Here is a 21,811-nt window from a genome sequence, read left to right as displayed (position 1 = left end):
TATACATGAATCTCAAGGGATATAAACTCAGGCTTAAGTTCATCTTAAGATGAACCCAACCCTAATTTGTCTCTGGTGGTTTTGGGTGTTTCTTCCCAAACTAGGTACAATTCCTGTGAGCACAACACTACCTTCTTCAAAGAAGACTGAGCTCCTGATGCCTGTGTGCATTTTCCAAGGAAAACCTGGAGGTGAAGGACTTCCTTTCTCCTCTTACCAACTATCCTCTACAGCTCCTTCCACAGGCAGAAAGTACAGCAGTAGAGACACCTTGGAGAGTCCTGTTGCCTCCTCCTACCTCCTTTGCTCTTGCTTGAAGGTGGATGTGGACCACCAACTTTGAGCTTCCTGATAACATGGGGCTACTATCTGGCCCTGAGACCTGACCCTCGCAGGCAAGGCCCATTCTTCCTTTTTAGAATCCTCTGCAAAAACAAGTCAGAATTTACCAGTCTCTTATCACTCTTCAAATTGGTCACCAATTTGCAGCTTCCACAAAACAGGCTTGAGGAAGCGCAAGGCCAAATGGCAAAGCTTTTTAAACACAAAGTTCTAAACACTTCACATTCAAAAAATAAATTAAGCTTGAAACACTTAAGAATAAAAATGATGTGTTCTCTAACTTTCCTGCCTGCATCCTTGACCAGGCAGGGTAGATGGTAATGATAAAGAGCACCCATGCGAGTGACTGTCAACTAGCACAGTCCATTGAAGGGCCCCTCACAGCTAAACTCTGGGTCTGTCTTGGAAGGTAACAGGAGTTTACAACTGAACAGTCAACTGCCCCCACCAGCAGCACCTTCTAAGTGTTCCTCAGCATGCTATGCCACAAAGTAGACAGTGCTGTGCCTGCTAGAGAACCTCAAAACATCAGAAACATCAAAAACAAAAACATCAGAAAGATGGGTGGTCATCCTAACCGAGGAACACAGGTCAGATGTGGAGGGTTCCAGAGTCTGCAGAGGATCCGGCACCCCTGAGATCAACACTAGAGATGCTACAAGACGGTCAGGCTCAGCCTGAATTACTAAAAGCTAAGGGAGGAGACCACAACTAGCCAAACTATTCAGAAAAGAAACAAAAATAACAAATATGCTGTTTGGGAGGTTTAAAAATGAGTGAGCTTGTGATAGTACATCCTGCAACCTGTGAGAGGCTCAGTGCTCCAATTTGGAAGTAGCCTGGGCTTCCTCTGAAAGGAATTTGCCACATTATCCACACTGCTTCTAAGTTACTAGACTATTTTCTTATAAAACAGTAATGAACATCCCAATTTAATAGAAATAGTAACATATACAAGAATAATCATTTTTAAATGAAAGCCTGTTGTCCAGAAATGCCTTTAATTAAGTCACAGGTTTCTGGAGAATAAGAGTTAATAAATAAGCTCCCCATTCCTTAAAAAAAAAAATAAAATAAAGCCCTATGAGAGCAAATATATCAAAGAAACAGCAGCCCTGTCAGGCAGGGTTTCTAAATAAGGGAGCCTACTTGCCATCCCTGTGCCGTAAAACCATTAGACCAAGATAGGTGTTATACAATGGTGCCTCACCTTGTGCCCTGTAAAGGGGACAGTGCGATCATAATGGAACAGTCCTTGGCGGTCATGGCTACTCGGTACTGCTGTACCTGTGGAGACAGAGGGCAGCTCCAAGTTACACAGCGTTCCCACCCAACAAAGCAACTGTCTGCTGCAACAGAACCTGAGGGTAAGGACAGGAGAGTGCCTGACATATGGTGGGAAACGTTCCCTGTGACAACACATGCGCCAGCCTCTACCACATCCTTTCACCCCCCATCGCAAGCACATGGACCCCAACTGGATCCATGTTACTTGCCTCAGCAAGTTAACCACAGTCTGTGTTTGGGGAGAGGGGAGAGCAGAAAGTTGCTCGGCTTCTCGGTACGTTGACCATACGGAGTACTCAGCAGTTACCACTTTGTACCTTCTAAGAAGATACACGAAGGATGTTTGGGAAGAGCGATTATAGCAATCGTGAGCGCATTCTAGGGCTGCGTATGCATCAGCTGCACCCTCAGCGGGCACTGAGTATCCTGAGTATAAAGAGAAGACTGAAGACACAGATGACAGCAGGGCTGGATCCAGGCACAGAGGCCGTGCTCTGAACCAAGCTCTTCCACAGGACGAGGCAGGCGAATGCAGCTCTGCATCATGCACCTGTACAATGCCTGCCAGAAATCCAGGACCAGTACTACACGTGTGAGACGAGCAGAGGGAGAGAGCAGAGACAGTCCCCACAATGCTCACCTCTACAGCACACAATTTGGGGCAGGTTTTGGTTTTTGTTTTTTTTTTAAATCCCTTTTGTTCTTTGGACTTTGGTATGCCTTCTTTTATTATTTTAGATTAAACGGCTCCTACTTTTGTAAGAACTGACTAGTTATACAAAAGGCAGCTGTGGTGGGGTACACCTACAATCCCAGGATTTGGGAGGTGGAGTCAGAAGAATCAGGAGTCAGGTCACCCTCTGCAACAACAGTGAATTTGAGGCCAGACTAGACTACACATCTAGTCTTTTATGTGTACAGGGGTTTTGTACATGTTATGCAGTGCCTGAGGAAGCCAGAAGAGGGCATCAGATCCCCTGGGAATGAAATTACAAATGGCTGTGAGACGCCGTGTGGGTGCTGGGGATCAAACCAAGGTCCTCTGAAAGAGAGACCAGTGTTCTTTAACTGCTGAGCCATCTCTCCAGCCCCGACATATAAATATCAAATATTTATATTTGGGGGAGCGGGGAACCTCAGACACAAAACCAAGGAGTGAGACTTTCGCTTGGAGTACTGTTCCAGTGAGTTATTGAACCAATTCAGTGGCAACAGCCAACTAGAAGAACTGGACAAAATAGCAAAATTTCTGCTTGAAGGCATTGCTAATAAGACAGAGACGAGAGGCATTTGGGTCTGTTTTCCAAAGGAGGGTCAACCTTCAATACTGGCAGGGCAAGAAGCACACGGACCGCCCTCTTAGTGTGCAGACTGCACCACTGAGATTAACCCTGAGCCTGATGGGCAGACCCTACCAGGAGCTGCAACTCTACTTCAGAAGGATCAGCCCCAAAGCCAGGTCAAAATCACACCAGCCTGCCAGTCCTCTTGGCAGAGACAAACCTAAAATTCTTTCTGGAGAAAGACAATACTAGGCAGCAATTGATTTCTAAAATAATTGTACAAACACAATTTCTGACACACAAGTAAAAATATGCAGGCACAAGACAGGATGACATGACTAAAAGCCAACAACAACAACAAAAAAAAAAAAACAGAAGGGGCATGAGACCCTATAGTTCACCCTCACTTCTGCTGAGGAATGCAAACTGCTCTAAAAAATAAAGACTGTTTTGTTTTGTAAAAAGAGCTAAAACGGAAAAACAACCCACAGTAGTGGACACGGATGCACACGGACTCCAGCTGCTGAGGTACCAGCCCCACATGCTGCTCCACCCAGAGAACTGGAAACCATAAAAATCAGCCATCTGAAATCTTTAGAAAAACAACATTAAGCACTCATCAGATTAACTGAAGAGATGGGACTCTGCATGGAGGGGAATTGCAAGGGCAGCAAACTGACCCCGCCGGCCTCTCAGGAGGCTAGCAGGCAGTGGCTGGGCTGAAAAGTAGCCTCCCTCATGTTCCACTGTAATCCCCACATTTTCTTCTCTAAGGAGTATAGCACTAATTACTCACAAAGTTAGAGAATAAGAAAGGTACCAGGTTGGGGCCCAGATCAAATAAGAGGAGAAATGGGAGTGGAAAAGAAAAGGCTACGGAGAATTGCTCAACTGGAAGACCAATAGAAAATAGCCAGCATATAGCCTGGAACAGGGCAGAGGGTTAACAAGATAGAACTCCCCTAACATGTGACTACCCTAGAGGAGACAAAAACAAACCTGTCAGAGTTAGGGCCAAAGTCTTTTTGTAAACAGAAAACATCAAGCCCTACAAATTCCAAAGTGTCACCAGAAAATACAATCACATGCCATTAAACAAAGCTAAGACGCACTGCCAAGCAGACCTGCACTAAAGGATAAAATGGGGGTGTGGTGGCTCACACCTGTAATCCCAGCACAAGGGAGGGCCGAGGCAAGAGAACCACGAGTTTCAAGTCTGAGGCTAGCCTGGACAACATGAGGCCCTGTCTCAAATTTTATGTCTAAGTGACAGAGACAGTGTCAGGATAGATTTTCTTTTACAGTGTGTCTGTGTGAATGTATGTACACGTGTGCAAGTGCTCTCAGAGGCCAAAAGAAGGCAGTGGGTCCCCAGGGGCTGGAATTACAGGTGAGGCTCCATCTGCCCTGACTGAAGTAGATGCTGGGAACTGAAACTACTTGAAACTTTCTCCAAGGGAAAGCAAGGGCTCTCCAAAATGACCCACCTCTTTAGCCCCTCTATTTACCAATACTTTGTCAATGCATCTCTCTAGCACCCAGAATAACTTTTTAGAAACCGATTATAGGATCTGGAAAGACATCTCACTGGGTAACAACACTTGCTACTCTTGCACAGGATCCAGGTTTGGTTCTCAGGGCCACTTCAGGCAGTTTACAACCATCTGTAACTCCAGTTCCAGGGCGTCCAACACCCTCTGGCCTCTATGGGCTCCACATACACACAGACGGTGTATGTACTCATGAAATAAGCTAATATTTTAAAGACCATTTTATGTCTGTTTATTCACGGACAAAAATTAAAAAAGACAAGACATGGGAAAAACATGAAGCACAAGAATCTAGGTGAGTTCTCTGACAGAAAGTGGAAATTTGAAGGTGACAAACTTATCTAAAGATCAAAGCCACTTGAAATGATAAATGACAGTTAAAAAGTATTTACTTTTTTTAAAGAAATATTTATTTGTTTGTTTGTTTCTTTATTATATATGCCATGATCTGTCTGCATACCAGAAGAGGGCACCAGATTTCATTATAGATGGTTGGGAGCCACCATGTGGCTTCTGGGAATTAAACTTTGGGCCTCTGGAAGAGCAGCCAGTGCTCTTAACCTCTGAGCCATCTCTCCAGCCCCCAAGTATTTACTTCTAATGCTCAGACACCTAAAATTAGAGCCTCACACAGTGAAGTAGGAAATCCTAACCCCGCCCGTTCATGGACCACTGCCAAGCACTGAAAAACAATACACAGCAAAGGCCCCACTCAAATGTTGCTGGAGAACATCATCTCACAGGAGAACATGCACAGCATGACTCCATACGTGAAGTCCAAAGGCGCTACAAAGGGACAGTCAGAACAGGGTTTAGGCAGATGCCAGCAACAGAGACTGCAAACAAGATCTTAGCCACGGCTGAGAACCAATCCCAGCAAATTGGGCTCTACAATTTTTCAATACTCTCCAGTGTGTGCTATTTTTTCATAATCCAAACAGGTAATGAACTAAAAGCTCAAAAACTTAAAATATTTAAACACCAGTAGCACCTGATCTTTGCAAATATATGGCACTGGAATCTACAAAACATAAACTCATTTATAACCATCTCACAGAGGTGCTTGTGTTCAGGAGATGAAAGGAAAACAACGGCAACATCAACGTTTGTCTCCACTTAAAAAACTGAACCAATTACATTTAATTCTATTTAATTGAAATAGCATTTTCCCTTTTCCTCCCTCAAACCTCAAGGCACCTCTTCTTATGTTGATACCTCATTTTTCTTAGATTACTGTTACATGTATACGTATGTATGATGTATGTACATATATATATGGACAGCCTGCTGAGTCCATTTTTTGCTGTTGTTGTTTGTGTATATGATTTGGGGGCTCACCGCTCTGCGCTGGACAACCAATAAAGGGGCTAATTCTCCTCGCAGCAGTCATCAGTTGCTCACAGTCCTCTGTCTAGGGGGACATGGCAAACTTGCCCCTCCCCTTCAGCGTGCTTGTTGATACTGCCATTGTTGAGCACTGTTCTTAAGCAGCCATTTCTAGGACTGTTGCACGGGAGACTTCCTCACACTCTGGCTCTTTAGGTCTTTCTGCCAGGGTGGTAAGGTCACAGACCTAGAAGAGAATTCGCTACTGCCACTTGTATTTGAACATAATTCCTTACTACATTCTAAATCCTATCCTTACACCCTCTGCTAAGTGTAGCCATCCCCTCATCAAAGAAGCCACTCTTTACAGCAAATGGAGATCACCTTAGAAAACCACAACTAGATATAATACACAGAGCAACAACTCTTGGGGAGCCCAGCCCCAGCGGATACATCTGTACAGCGTAGCTTCTGCACCTCTGGTTTGACATCACTTTTCATAACTTTTAACAGTAACAAACTCAAATCACCACCTAGGAACAACGGCATGGGCACAGTGAAGAGGCTGCAGGAAGGCGGAGGACGTCCCCTAAAATCACCACACCCTGCTGACAATGATTTTAACACCTGCTACCTTAAAGATGGCAAGAAAATGACAAACTCAACCCCCTCTTCATGCCACTTACCCACTTCAACCTCCACCAAAAAAAAACTAGGTAGGATTCTAAGTATATGGTGCACACTTATAATCCCAGCTATCCTGGAGACAGAAGCAGGTTCCAAGCCTGAAGCTAGCCTGGGTAACACAGAAGATGTTACCATTTGGACCAAGCAATTTCACTCCTACGCATGCACCACAGAAGAAGAAGAGAAAAAAAAAAAAGATTATAGCCAGAAAAACTTGCACACAGATGTTTACAACACTGATAACAGTGCAAAGTGGAGCAACTGAAACACCCATCAACTGATGTCGGTCTCTGTATCATAGTATGTCCACTTGGTAGAATGCTGCATCATGAAAGAGAATGAGGTAGTGAAATCTCAAAGTTGTATAAGTCAAAGGTAGACACAAAGGCTCACATGCTGACTGTCACACTTATATGCAACACTTATAGAAAGACTGAAATTGCCAGGACTGTAAGCACAAAGACAATGACAGCTAAGGAGTATAACAAGTTTTTTATCTGATATGATTGTATGTGAGTAAAGGACATGGCATAAAACTGAGAAAAAGGACAAACGGGACTGATCTGAGTCAGGCAGTGACAAGGGTCACAACATGAATAAGTCCAGACAAGCATGTCTAAAACAATACTCTACACTGGGGCTTTGGAAAACAGCACGTCTAGGTGGTAAGACTGCTTGCCTAGCATGCTGCCCACCTCTCCCAACGAAAATCCAAGACAAACAATACCACCACGTGGGTGCACATACATGGGGAAACAACCGTAACTGAAGTACCCCAGGTCCTATATCATGTGCCAGCTGGGGCCTCAAACAATCGAGTCACTTTACACTTTAACTATGTACTGGTGAGTTGGACATGCTGCCAGTGGAAAGAACACAAACAGATAACTTCCAAACCAGTGGAACAAAGGACTACGGAAGCTATGAAGTAATGGAACACAGTCAGCAGTTGATGGGGACCCTCACTCCGCCCCCTCCTCACTGCTGTTCCTGGGGAAGATTTTCTGAGACTCCCTCTCCTTTGTGTCCTGTTGATGGATAGTCCTGAACTCCAAGAGCTATACTGAGTGGCTGCCAACAGGTAAGAGGGCCCAGCTAATATGGAATATTGGCCACTGGCCTTCCTGGAAAGCCCACTGACTCCACCTCCAGGCAATGCTAACAAAGTCAGAGTAGAAGGGTAATGGTGTCCTGAGAAGACAGTGTTTGTCAGACAGAACAGGAGCAGAAGAACATTGGCACTAGGTTACTCTCAGTTCCCTGCTCCTCAGTTTCAGCCTTCGGAAGCACTATCTCCAGTTCCAAGCACCTCAACATATATCCATCCTAAAAGAGAAATTGAGCAGCTGGACATGGCATACTCGGGAGGCGGAGTCCGAACAAAGGACAAACTAGGTCTCCCCTTGGCTACACAGTGAGACCCTGCCTCAAAAAGAGAAAAAGAGGGCTGGTCTTTTTCATGGTCCACATGGTAGAGGGGAAAAAAAAAAAAACAAGTTGACCTCTGACCTCTACTAACATTGTGGCATAAACCTACCAAAGAAAATTTTAAAACATTATTTTAAAAAGAGGGAAAAAATGGCTAGGCAGTGGTGGTGCACACCTTTAACCCCAATACTCAGGACACAGAGGTAGGCAGAACTCTGTGAGTTCAAGGCCAGCCCAGTCTAGAGAGTGTGTTTCAGGACAGACAGACAGTCATACAGAGAATGGATGAGCAGAAAGCTCCGAGTTCTTACACAGGAAGCCCTCAAGCATTTTGCCCAGTTTCTGGCAACAGTAACCTCTCAAAACTACATTGTAGCATCATGAGAAAGGAGCATAACTTTGATATAACCTGTCAGATCCTCCAACTATAAATACATGTGTGTGATTTGCCACACATGTAAGTCTCTGCAGCCAGCACCACAGGGATTCTAAACTTCCACAAGCATCTGTCATTCCCAAACCCTGGCAACCAGCAATTGGTGTCATTTTCAAAGGCTGCTACATACACAGTCATCACTGGATTCTTGGAGAACGCTCTGTTGCTCCTTTGATCTATCCTTGCAACAAATGCAGTGGAGTTTCTAACCTGGTAGAGTCACATGCTGAAAACACAGGGCTGTGGCAACTCTTAGAGCAACAACAGAGCACTGTGGACATCTTCATACAGCTCTAGGGTGAGCACAGGTCACTTCTCTGGGTTAAATCGCCATGGGGGCATGTGATGGGCATGCCTGACATGAAAACCTGACTACCAGCAACCCGTCTCTGAGCCAATTCCTGGGCACCAGGACTTTGTACAATCTCCATTCACAGGGAAGACAATCATCGGGACTCACAAGGTAGGGCCTGTCTCTGCCTGTGATAGCCAGGGCAGAAGAGAGCCAAGAGAAATTCCACTTCAACACTGCCCAGCCCATCTGAGAAATGCTGCAGCCACTGTGCTTTAAATCTGAGTTCTGAGCTATTTAGCACTGTTGTGGAGGGGAGGTAGGAAACTCTCAGGAACGCATGCTTCTCAATGGCTCTACTCACCTTTGTTAATGCGAAGGCCACTGTCCCATCATCCTCAGTGGACAGATCAAGCAGTTTCTGGTAGAATACTTCATCATAAGGCCCATCTATCTGTAATGCTTTCCTAAAAGAAAAGCACCAACACCAAATAAACAGGGTGGCAAAGCTCCTGAGGACTTTCACTCACTAGTGCATCCTGCATCACACAGTACAGTCTAATGACCACACTGTTTTGAAGGCATCTAAGAGATCTACTGCTTCCTCGAGTTAAGCCTGATTCTGCAACAGCAACTTCTTCCACAACATCAGGGCTGAGAAAGGCCAAGACTCAGCCCTCAGCCTTAAACATAAGCCAGTCAGGTACAAAAAGGATCCTGCCCATCATGCACTGTGGGTGTGGGCATGGGGTTCACAGTGCAGGCCCAGGGTCCTAGGCTTGGCAGTTAGAGGTGCTCGCTCAGGAGCTGCCAAGTCAGTGTTCCAGGAACAGCCAGCCCATGGGACAACAATGCCCTCTACAGGCCAGGCCCTGACATGGGATTTTGGAATGATCTCATTCATACCAGCTTTATTTCTCGTGTCTTAGAATCTAATCTCATAGAGACCCTGGCAACCCCTGGCAAAGGACTTCCTGGGCAGAGAGTTGGTTGTATCACCTCTTGGAACAAGTTCTAGGAGGTTTGTTTTGTTCTGGAATTGAGGCATCCTTGATCCCAGCCTAGCCTCATAGCTTCCTCCGGTGGCAGCCTCACCTCTCCTCAGGAAACTCCTCCAGGTACCGCTCAACCCGGTCGTAAAGAGGGTAGAGGCCTTCGATGTCCAGCTGGTCCAACATCTGCACCTGGAGAGTTTTGTACAGAAGACAGCCCTTCGGTAACCCCGAGTGCTCTGGTGTGGTTTTTCCTACCAAGAACATCAGGGGAGAACGAGAGCAGGTTTATTATCCAAACTTGAAGACTGTAGAGGGAGACCCAGGCTGGCGCAGACAGCAGAGCTCACCCTGGGCACCACAGACAAGGCCTGGGCCCCAGCCTAGCACTGAGGCAGACGCTGCACATCTCACAGTGCTAAGACCACCCTAAACACCCAGTGGCTCTACACGCAAGAAAGGTGAAGAGTATGCCTCTCCCTTTGGGCCCGTGCTGTCCAAACACCTACTCAGAGTACCCTTTAACTCCATCACATGCTCTAGAACTCACTCTACACTTAAACGTAAAGATAACACTTCTACATAAGAACTACAGAAGATCAGCCACAACCTCAAACCTTCCAGACCAACTGGGACCCAGTTTCTAGAGTCAAAAAACCATTATCCCACACAGAGAGGGGCATGGACAAGCTAAAGAAACAGAGCCACGGACAGTGGGTAAAAGAGCACTGGAAAGGTCCTGTCCTCACGGGACAGATGACGAGGCAAAGTTCCACCTTTCACGCATGCACTCACAACACTGTGTTCAGTGCCTTTTCATGTGGGGCCTGACATCCCTGACAGGCACTGGGGAGCCATGGGACTGGGGGAGGCCTTCCCAGAGCAAGAGTATAGTCTAAGCGTGTCGTGAGATAGGCAGGAGTAGGACTGCTAATCCCCTGCCCAGGGACCCTAGGTCACCTGAGTATCAGCACCCATCTATGTCCTTCCACCTGTTCTGCAGCGATGTGCCCATACTATGGGTTAATTTCAACAAAATTTTTGAAATAAAGAATTGTTTTATAACAAGAACACCCCCCCCCAAATTTACTTAAGGTTTTTAAAAACAAAAAAATCACTTCAAAATCAGTTGGCCTGGGGCAACAACAAGGAAGACTAAGCCTGTGGGGTTTCTGAAGGTCACAGACCACTGTCAAACTCAAAGGTCTCTGTAGTCCCTAAGAGTCACACTGACCCATGGAACATCAGAATACTGCAGTGGCAGGGCTGATCCACCTCCCTCCTATTGACCAGGAAGGCAACTGGACCCAGAGGTCCTGTAAGCCTGTCCTCATTCCATAGCGCTCAGCCCAGCTACAAAGTACTCCTGGTCTCAGTTCTTGTCTCATAAGTAGACTGAGGAGAATCTGCATCCAAAGTCAAGATCATGGTCAAAAGGAAAAAGTATAGTTCGAAGTATTGACTCACTGCAGAGGACACACAATATACAGGCAGTATTTCTAGAAACCATGTGGTCCAAGTGTGACAAGCAGCTTACAAACACAGTTACAGGTGACAAAGCAAGTCTTGATCCTCTGAGTCAGCTAAGCCTCATTCTGTGGAACCCTCACAGAACCAGATAGTACCCCCCAGAGGTGCCATGAAGCCAGGCGGGGACACAGAAGTCACTTTGTAGGTGCCACTCTGGCTACCCATGGGGAAGGATAGTCTCAATGAATCTGTACACCCCACAACCCAACTGGGGAAGGCCAGGCCCTACCTTGGTGGTGCAGGCTCCTGCTGAAAGGACTGGCTTCACAGACACGGGGGCCCTGGAGACCAAGCCTGAGGGCTCCCGTTCGGCCTTTGTCTGAGCTGCTCAGCAGCACCCTGGTGATAACATGTACCAGCTCCCGGATCACAGCCCTCGTGCAGTGAGGCCCACTGGCCAAGCCATTGGAAGGGAAGAAGAAGGGCTTCAGGTGGTATGCAAGCTCCTTCAAGTCAGCTGCAGGGCTCCGGGCATCACCACAACCGTAAATCAGCTCGCCATTCTTTGGGCGGGGGACAAAAAAGAAGAAAAGGAGATGGATCAATGGATCACACAACAAGGGCAGGGCACAGAGGAATACAGGTCACACTAGCTCCTCTGAAGAGTCCTCCCCATGCTGTGTCACTAAGTGCAAATCAAAGGAGCAAAGGTCCAAACACTTCAGGCCAGCTCCCTGGACTGACACCCTCAGACAAAGATCTCAAAGCACGTCTGCAGCAAATGCTCAGCAGAAAGCCACAGAGGTCCACAAATCACCAGTGACTTAAGGGCCGAAGCCGTGACTAGGAGTTAGGACTAGGCCCCATGGTCCACAGAGCTGGTGGAAGCCTCCAACTAAGTCCTGTAGCAAGAGGAGTGACAAGATCATTGAGATGAAAATGAAATGTTCATGCCTTAAGACCCTCAAAGGTTGCTCCTTAGCACACAGCATTCAGACTTAGTCATTCCCAGAGCTCAAGCAAGGCCACATGCTCCCCACTGCTGACACTGGGGCTATGATGAGAGCCTGACCTGTGGCCAACACCAGGAGCATTCCAAGGCTCTTTGAACTACACGCCTTCATGGTTAAGCCATGTGGTGGGCCCTCTAAAACTACCCTTGGGACCTGTACCCTTGGCATCTTCTCCACATGGGGTCTGGTCAGTATGAAAAAAAAATACAAGCAGGCACAACATCACAGCACCTGTAAGGCTCTTATGAAAGGTACCACAGAGCGCCCCAGAGCTGTGGCACAAGGTGGAAACGCCTTTAGAAAAGAACAGCAAAGACTCTAAGGCAAATGAATGGGTGTGAAGTCAAGGTCTCAAAAGGGCAGTGATAGCCAAGAATACAGTCTCTGCCCTTGAGAGGTCTGGGAAGGTTCTCCTCCTCACTGGATCCTGGGAGTCTCTCTAGAAGAGCCTGTCTAGTGCTGTCCAAGGGACAAACTAAGCTGTTCACCATACTAGGCAGGAGGAAGAGGGCGACCACAGTGGCCATTTGTGATCGTGGTGAAGCTGGTCCCTCCAAAAGTGGCCAAGGGAGTCCTCACAGCAAGGTCTCACCACAGCATCAAGGGCCTAGACTTGAGGGACATTGTAAATGTGAAATCCAGAAGAGTGTTTACACATACAAATATGCTGTCCAAGGATCTTATAGGGTATCCATCAGAGCCACAACCTAGGTAGAGTGATGACTCCATAATAGAGGCTCCTTGAAGTCAATACTGCCTCTCACCAAGGATCCAGTGTGGGACCACTGAGCACAGCCAGGCAGGTTTTCCAAGCTTGGAGAATTTTCTCCATCAGAGTTTGGGAATTTTCTGCTTTGCTGGTTTGCAGAATTTGAGGGAACAGTGAATGTACAGCATCAGAGCCAGAAAGCCCAAAAGCTGCCAGGACTCACTGTGCTGAACTCACTGCACGGTGACCGTACTGTTTTTTGTTTTGTTTTGTTTTTATATATATATATATATATTAATTACAGTTTATTCACTTTGCATGCCAGTTGTAGCCCCCTCCCAATCCCACCCAACCCTCCTGTTTTTAAAAGGCTGGCAAGGTAACTCTGTGGATGAGGGTGCTTGCCCCTAAGCTTGAGGACTTCCCCTTAAAGCCAAGGCTACACATGATGGAGAGACAGAACCAACCCCCGGAAGCTGCCCTCTGACCTCCACACACATACCATGGCATGTGCATGACAAGCACACATGTGCATCACGTGAACACACACACAAAATAAGAGATGAAAGTTTTTTCAATTGTTTAATTTTAAAAAAGCCGTTGCAGATCACTTCTCTTAACCTGCCTCTTGGGGAAGTGCTAGCTAACGTCTGGAATCTTTCATGGGTTCCATAAAAAATGCAGAGCAGATACCTCGAATGTGGCCTGGCAGGCTCAGAAATGGCTTCAAAGTTAAAAGGACTTATCGCCAGGATCCAAATGTCAGGTTCCTAAACTCTTAAGAAGAGTAACCCCGTGGTAACCCTAACTTGATCTCCAGATCCCACTGCAGAAAGAACTGACTCCCAAAGGCTGTCCTGTCACCACACAAGCACCACAGTGAGTGCACAGTCATGGCCACTTTTCTTTTTTCTTTTCTTTCTTTCTTTCTTTCTTTCTTTCTTTCTTTCTTTCTTTCTTTCTTTCTTTCTTTTTTTTTTTTAGCGAGTCTTCCTTTCTGGATTTGGGGAGATGAAGACAGCAGGGGAGGGTGCCAATTACTCTGGGCAACCTCCAGGGCAAGGAAATTCTTACAATGTATCTGGATAAACCAGCCCATGACACAGCAGCAACAAAGAGGGCACAATGTGTAGCTCAGCAGTCCCTTTCCCCAGACCAAGCAAGAAACAGGCATTGCAAAGCTCATCTCAGCCCTGTTCCCTCACACAAGACTGCAGGCTGCCTCAAGTCCAGCTTACTGCCCACTGGGACAATGGCACAGGAAACTCTTAATACATTCTTAGCATGGCCACAGCCACCACCTCCTGCCAAAGCCAACCCTGCCTTGTCCCCCTCCCTCCTTCAGCCCCATCTCTTCCTCTGCAATGTCAAGGCACAGAGAGCTGGGTAGGCAAGCCAGCCTGGACACCTAATGTATTTAGTCACAGATCCTGTGGCCAGAATCCCAGTATGGTAGGTTTACCTGGAAACCAGCATGGACTGCAAATATCCCTTACCTTAAATATCCTCAGGTTGTTCTGCGCCTCCTGCAGCAGACTCTTCAAGGCAAAGTGCATGCGCTGCTTGTTTCTACAATGAGAAAACAGTGAAGGCATTAAAGGCAGTGGGCTAAGCCTGAACTCTACACATCCATACACACAGCTCCAGGCTGGGCTGGGACCTAGAGCTACTTTAATCCAGTAACTGTAGCCCTGAATATATGAGGGGAGCTTAGTCTAGGGCCCAAAGACAGCCAGGAGGAATCTTACAGAGGCAGGAGGACCAGAAAGGAAGGCACATCAATCACTCAAAGCCCTTCTAGATCTCTCCCTTACTTGATCCTCAGCTGCAGCTTCCAAAGGCTGGAGCACGCACTCAGGCACTGTGAGCACTACGACAGATCTCTGGGAAGTTCAGGAAGCTAAAAGAGGGACCTCTCACGTTCCTCCACCTTGGAGAGCTGCAGGACAGTCGCCCCCCCCACACACACACACACATACACTTGCCCTCTGTCCTATTCATTAGCAACTGGCACCTGTTGTCTCCTCCTCATGGCCACTCCTGCTCCAGCCCTTACCTTACCCAAGCACCTGAACAATGCCCCCTTCTCACTTCCACATGAATTGTATAGGGCTCCCAAGAAGACAGACCCACCCCAGACAAAGATTCCAAGTGATGTCCTGAGGTCACACTGGGGACAACACATAGCAAAGTCACCCACTGCCAGCTCTGAAAGGACTGTTTATAAATATTCCAAGAAGCCCAGGTGTGGTGCACGCCTGTAATCCCAGCACTCACAGAGGCAGAGGCAGGCAGATGGATATGAGCACAAGGCCAGCCTGGTCTACAAAGCAAGTTCAAGGGAGCCAAGGCTACACAGAGAAACCCTGTCTTTAAAGAAACCCAAAATAAGTAAGGTAGGTAGGTACAGAGAGAGAGAGAGAGAGAGAGAGAGAGAGAGAGAGAGAGAGAGAAAAGATAGCTATATAGAGACAGACAGACAGACAGCTAGTCTAAGAACAGCTCCTGACTCAGGTTTGACAAGTCACAAATTTTCAACAATACTCTGTGTTACTGTTTGCTTCAAAACATGCAGCCTTGTGTGTACAGGTAAATCAAGCATAATTCTCCCTAAATGCACTGCCAACCTGATTTGGTTCTCACAGTAAAAATAACATTTTGTTTTCTGGAATAAGCAAAGAGCCCTTTACACAGAACAGGGGCCCATATCCACCTCACATAGTACCACTCATTTTCCCACCTCACCAAACCCAATATTTACCACCTCACAGAACCTCCATATATATTTTTCCAACCTCACAAACACCCCCACCTTACAGAACATACCCCACTATCAACACTTCAGATAATATATACCAGCAGCTTACAGAATACACCCTGTTTTCCCCATAGTACAAAATAACCCATCCTCCTCACCTCAGAGCCTTCAGGCCCTCCCTCATGGAAGCCCCACTTCACAGAACATGCCTCTAATCCTCCACCCCCTCTTACTCCCACACACACAACATCAACACCTCACAGAATAACCCTCAAAATCCCACCTTATAGGCTGTCCCTTAGCAGGACCACCCAACCTAAGACAACAAATGAGAAGTGACGCTTACCCTGAGTAGAGATCAAGGGGACAGTATTTACTTATTTTCTTCCACTTTCCAGTTGCTACCTGGTAAAACACCAATATGAGAGCAGTAAATTCCTCTACAAAGAGGTATCACCCCTTGTATGTATGTATGTATGTATGTATGTATGTATGTATTGTTAGTGTATGAACATGTCTGAAAAGATCACCAAACTGTTAACATGAATCACCCTAGAAGGAAGGTAATTCCAACTATTTTCCAGTTTTAAAATATATTCTTAAACAATCTAGCACATAAGCTGGGCGTGAACTTCCCAGAATAAGTCTTGAAACCTCAGAAAATGTCTGAAGTTCTTTAAGAATCCAGGGAACATTTACTGAGGGGGGGAGAGAGAAACAGCTAAAGAAGTGAAGAGAAGGCTCAGTGGTTAGGAGCACTGGCTGCTCTTGCAGACAGCTCAAGTTCCATCCCAAGCATACACGTGGTTGCTTAAAATTGTGATTCTAGTTCCAAGAATTCTGATACCCTCTTTCTGGCCTTTGTGGACAGAAAGTACATACATACATATAAGCAAGTACATACATACATGGAGTAGATACATATAAGCAAGCCAAACATACACATAAAAATGAAAGCCCATCTTTAAAAAAGGGAGAAAATCAGCTAATTCTAAATAAGAATACTGAGCTTGTCACTTTTTCAATGTCGCTGTGTAACCCCAGCTGGCCTGGGGCTCTCTAGTTAGCCTTGACTCACAGAAATCTGCCGACCTCTACCTCCCAAATGTGTGCGCCATCGTGCCCAGTTCCTTTTGACTTTTTAAATGTGCTATTCTCACCCTTCTGTCTGTCTTAGTTAGGGTTTCTATTGCTATGATAAAGCACCATGACCAAAACTGACTTAAAGAAGAATGGGTTTATTTCATCTTTCACTTCCAGGTCTATCATTAAGGGAAGTCAGGACAAGAACTCAAGCAAGGCAGAGACCTAGAGGCAGGACCTGAAGCAAAAAGCCGTAGAGGAAGGCTGCTTATGGGCTTGTTTCCCATGGTTTATTCAGCCTGCTTATACAACCCAGGACCATCCATCCAGAAGTGACACTGTTCCTTGTGAGACAGCGCACATCAATCATTAATCAAGAAAATGTCCCACAGGGTAGTCTGATGGGGACACTTTCTTAATTGAGGTTCTCCCTTCTCAAATGACTCTTGCCTATGTCAAGCTCACATAAAACTAGCCAGAACATTATCTCTAGCCCTGAAGGAAACAAACATGAAACTGTTACATGCATAGCAGCCTGGCAGCCTCCATGATCACAGAACAGGGCACAGCCACAACCTCAGCTCTGGCTACTGCCATTCCCTGTCCTGCCACTCAATTACAGGAAGGCTGTCCTTGCATGGTTGCCTTTACTGACCTGATTGAGAACTCAAACCCTGCAGAAGTCTTTTCAGGGGCATGTGTCAGAATAAATAAATAAATAAATAAATAAATAAATAAATAAATAAATAAATAAATAAATAAATAAGTCTAGGGGCTACTGTTTAACTTCAGGGTTTCCTTACACAATAGGTAACCATTAGGGCAAGCAAGTGTAACTTAAAACTCAAAAAGAAAAAGCTGCGTAATGAGGATATACACAGAGACTTTGAAAAGCTCCAAAACATTCCTGGTAACCTAGAAAACCATGAGCAGGGTTTGGAAAGATCAAAGAAGGCCCTAAGTTCACACTTGAGCTTATCTGAGGCTCTACAGAAGAGAAAGGTAAAGCAAAAGTTGTAACAACCCTGGTTTGAGAAAATATCAGTCCCAGTAAGCTAGTCAAGTAGAGTTCAAGGATTACATGTGACCAAGGATATAGACTTTGTGGGGCTGGCAAGATGGCTCAGAGCGGGAGAGAACTTGCAGAGTAAGCCTTAGAAGTCTGGGTTCAATACCAGAACCCACAATGCACAGGAGGAACTGACTCACAAACACTGTCCTCCATTCTCTACGTGTGCACACCTGAACTTATGCACACCTCTCTCTCACACAAATAGTAATATTTAAAACATATATATATATAGAGAGAGAGAGAGAGTGCCATTACAGGATAAACAGAGACGTCACTAGACAAACATTAACAGCCATGCACGGTGCTGCATTTGACGGGGTCCCAGCACTGGAGGTAGACACAGGAGAAGAAAAGTCTGAAGTGACTCTGGGCTACATGTCCTATCTCAAAGAAAGTAAACCTGGCTGGTAAGATGGCTCGGCGGGTAAAAAGCCTGATGACCTGAGTTCAATCTCAGAAGCCAAGCAAAAAAGCTATCTATGTAGCACGTGTGTAATCCCAGCACTCCTGCAGCAAGATGGGAGGCAGAGACAGGGCACTCTCCTGGAAGCCTGCAATCCAGCTTGACTAGAATAAGCATCACAGCAGAAACAAGAGAGAACCCTGTTCTCAGCAAAACAGAGGACCAACTCCTGACAGTGGTCCCTTGACTTCCTCACTCATGCGTTATACACCATACACATACATACATACACAAATAACAGATTAATTAATTAGTCAATTAATTAATTAGCAGCAGTAACAATTAAAAGGGGTTGGAGACAGGAGGAAGATAAGGGAGGGTAGATGACCAATATATATTACATATTTATATATAAAGTCAAAGAACAAATTTTCAAAGACTTTTTTCCTTTTAAAGAAAGTTATGTTATGATCTGCACACCTCATATACATAGCCACACAAATACAAACACTGCATCATTTAAAATAATAATTTTGCTTGTTTGTTTGTAGACAGTTTCTCGTGTAGTCCTGGCTGCCCTGGACTCGAATTGTAGACCAAAAGTTGAGCTCAAACTCAAGAGATCCACCTGTCCCTGCTTCCTGAGTGCGTGAATTAAAGGCATGCGCCACCACACCCAGCTGAATCAATATTTTTAATAAATAAATGTATAGTTGAAAAGCACAACTTAAGAGTAAGTGGAAGGGTTCAGTAGCTCTGTTGAGTAAACAGAAGAGATAAGCTGTGAGTGTTAAGATAACTTCCGAGATAACCACATCTACACACACCGGGACCTTCAAAGCTAAGGTTTTACTCACAGGAGGTGGAGATCATCCTCAGCCACTTATGAATTCAAAGCCAACCTAGGCTACATGAGACCCTGTCTTTAAAAAGCAGGAGAGGAGAAGAGAGGAGCAGGACAAAGGATAAAGCAGAGGGAGAGGAAAGAAGGAAAGAGGAGAGAGAGGGAGGAAGGAGGCAGGAAAAAAGAGGAATCTTGTAACTTTGAAACAGTAATAAAAAAACTGCACTACTCAAACTGCACACTAGTACTAGTGTGCTACTAGCATGAAGACACACAAATACACCAGTAAGAAAAAAAACAGAAAAGAGCCTCTCACCTACATGCCAAATACCTTCAACAAGGATGCCAGGACCAATGCCTGGAGAAAGGGACACGGGAACTGAGAAAACCAGATATCATTATGTGCAAAAGAATGAAACTGGACACTTATCCAACACCATACTCAAAAATTAACTCAAAATGCCTAAGATCTAAAAGCAAGAATGAAACTCTAGAATAAAATGGGGAAGGTTGCCACCACTGGATCTGGCAGTACTACTTGGCTACAACATCAAGACACAAACAACAAAAAGATGTTAACCAAACTTAATTAAACACCTTTCTGCATAAAAGGGCACTACCCACACTGGAAAACAGAAAAGAGCCTGCAGACCACTTCTCTCTAAGGCACACAGAGCGCTGCAACTCAGCCATAATGGAAGTGGGAAAAGCGTCAAAAATAAGAGCTGCAAGAAAAATGGATGGAAAATGGAAACATTATGCGTAGTTCAGGCTCAGAAAGCCAGACAGTCAGGTCACATGCAGAGCCTCTCTAACCTCTATCTCTGCATATTATGAAAGGATATGTTTAAAAGCAGGGATCTAGAGCAGAGCCACGAGAGGAAGAAAATTGAGCTTCAAGGGAGAATGGGGCAGGGAGTAACAACACACGTGAGGACTGGGGCTGAAGCTCAGGTGGTAGCATGCTTGCCCAGCATGCACGAAACCTGGCATGTATTGGCCAGCGTGGCATAAGCAGTTTGACCAGCAGATCTCTCATATGATGGAAGGAGAGATGCAGCCACAAGCTGCCCTCTGACCTCCAAGCATACAAGCACCCACACTTCTATATAACACACACAAAAATAAATTATAAGCGAGATGAAAATTTAATAAAGTCAATATGAGCTACTTATGAAATGAAAAGAGGATTATCAGCAATTCCTCTTAATCTTCTGAAAACTCCAAGTGGCTTCCCCTCAGGCCAGACACCCTGCACTCTGCCCTCCTGCAGACTCTGCTCTCACCTTGAGGTGCTGGTGCATACAGTATCGGCACACCTTGTGTTTCAACTCATGGGTAACATCATTCGAGAAAGGAATAAACCCACATTTTGGCTATAAAATAAGAGAAAAAATGTTTAGAGAGAAAACACATCCTCAACACACACACACAATTGAGATAGAAGAGAACAAGTACCAGGTAGAAATGTCCCCAGAAATTATGCTTTCAGCTTCCCTCATCTAGTACAAACCTCTCTGCCTCCAGAGGACAAAAGGGCAGCCCTCTCACTGGCAGGCTGGTGGAGCTCTGCCTAGCTTACAGACGTAACAGAGCAGCTTTGTGCTCTCACTGGCAGACTGGAAGGAGTGGAGATGGGCCCAGGGCTCCCAGCTCCAAGAAGCATAACCATTGTTCCCACCAGCACTAATGTATGGTCTGCAAAGCACCCAACTGATATTTGCTAGGCTTCCAGCTGCCCTCTAAAATCTGCATGCTGTCAGCACACACTGCCTGAGCTTAGCATTCTGGACAGTACAGCTGGAGAGACAAAACATCCAGTCCTCAAGAATCACAAGTACTTGGGCCAAGGCCTGCCTCCAGGGTCATCACCTCTCAGATGCAAGGAGAGAAGTAATGGGGGATGCTCTTGTAAAGCATTTGGACAACTATGGAACACAGGCAGCTGAAGCAGGGAGTCTTGGTCTGAGATCCAGGACTCTGGGCCAGTATACAGGGACCTTCTGGGGCACACAGGCATCTGAGCCTCTGGGAAAGCCCTCCTGCACAAGAAGTAGGCTCTGGTCAAAAGGTACCTTAGGATTGGGTCTTCAGTACAGGAAGCACATGGCCAAGACTGTGAGGTTTTGAGACACACCCTGTATGGGAAGGTACCCAACATGCTTCTTCCTGGTGACCCCTAACCACAATTTTCCCAGGTCAGGTGTGTGGGGTACGCTTACCTATTGTTGACACAGAAACCTACCTTAGGGTCTGGGAGCCATGAAAGGGACTAGAGCACGCAGGATGCTTAAGGAAGTTATGAGAAGGAAGCTAGTTTAGCTCCTGAGGAAGGCTGAACACATACCCAAGGCAGGGCCAGGGAGACTCAGTGCCTGAGAGCGACCTTTCCTTTAATTATAATGTCATCCCACCATGAATGAACACTCACCTTAATCTCTACACACAGAATCGGCCAGTGCTCTGCAAAGTGGTAGGTCTGAAGTCTGGTTAAATTGGGAAGGCACATAGCATAACCACTGAGCGTGTCCAGGTCCTTGTCACATCGGGACTCTGGAAGACAAAACAAGAGTTACACCTGAGGGTCAAGATAAGAGATAGACAGCCTATAATACAAAAATCCTGTGGGGGAGGGTTCCAAGACCAAACAGCCTCAGCAGGCAATAGGGAAGTGGAAAGGCTAGGCCATATGATCAGGCCACATACTGTCATCCCTAGAGAATGAAGAACTGAGTTAATCAGTGGGAGCTCAGCCTCCTCAAGCTCTAAACCCTAGACAGGGAGGCTTAGAGAGTTTCCTGAAGGCAACATTCCCTGTACAATGTCACATACAGTC

General features: G+C 45.9%; 1 protein-coding gene across 2 annotated transcripts in view; it reads right to left on the bottom strand.

Annotated features, from left to right (window-relative positions):
• Positions 1 to 21,811, bottom strand: part of Ippk (inositol-pentakisphosphate 2-kinase) — a 58,021-nt gene that overhangs the window by 21,079 nt on the left and 15,131 nt on the right. For both annotated transcript variants that reach the window (XM_060372567.1, XM_021658227.2), the window contains exons 5-12: positions 21,407 to 21,528; positions 20,262 to 20,351; positions 15,920 to 15,978; positions 14,312 to 14,384; positions 11,383 to 11,656; positions 9,727 to 9,877; positions 8,996 to 9,098; positions 1,553 to 1,629 (exon numbers count right to left, since the gene is read on the bottom strand). In XM_060372567.1, coding sequence (XP_060228550.1) covers positions 1,553 to 1,629; positions 8,996 to 9,098; positions 9,727 to 9,877; positions 11,383 to 11,656; positions 14,312 to 14,384; positions 15,920 to 15,978; positions 20,262 to 20,351; positions 21,407 to 21,528 — 949 coding nt within the window. The remainder of the gene's footprint in view (positions 1 to 1,552; positions 1,630 to 8,995; positions 9,099 to 9,726; positions 9,878 to 11,382; positions 11,657 to 14,311; positions 14,385 to 15,919; positions 15,979 to 20,261; positions 20,352 to 21,406; positions 21,529 to 21,811) is intronic.

Source organism: Meriones unguiculatus, chromosome 19 (assembly GCF_030254825.1).
Source record: "Meriones unguiculatus strain TT.TT164.6M chromosome 19, Bangor_MerUng_6.1, whole genome shotgun sequence".
In the NCBI taxonomy this organism is placed as follows: Eukaryota; Metazoa; Chordata; class Mammalia; order Rodentia; family Muridae; genus Meriones; species Meriones unguiculatus.
The sequence above is the reverse complement of the archived record's forward strand: the minus strand, read 5'-3'. Positions and strand labels throughout refer to the sequence as shown.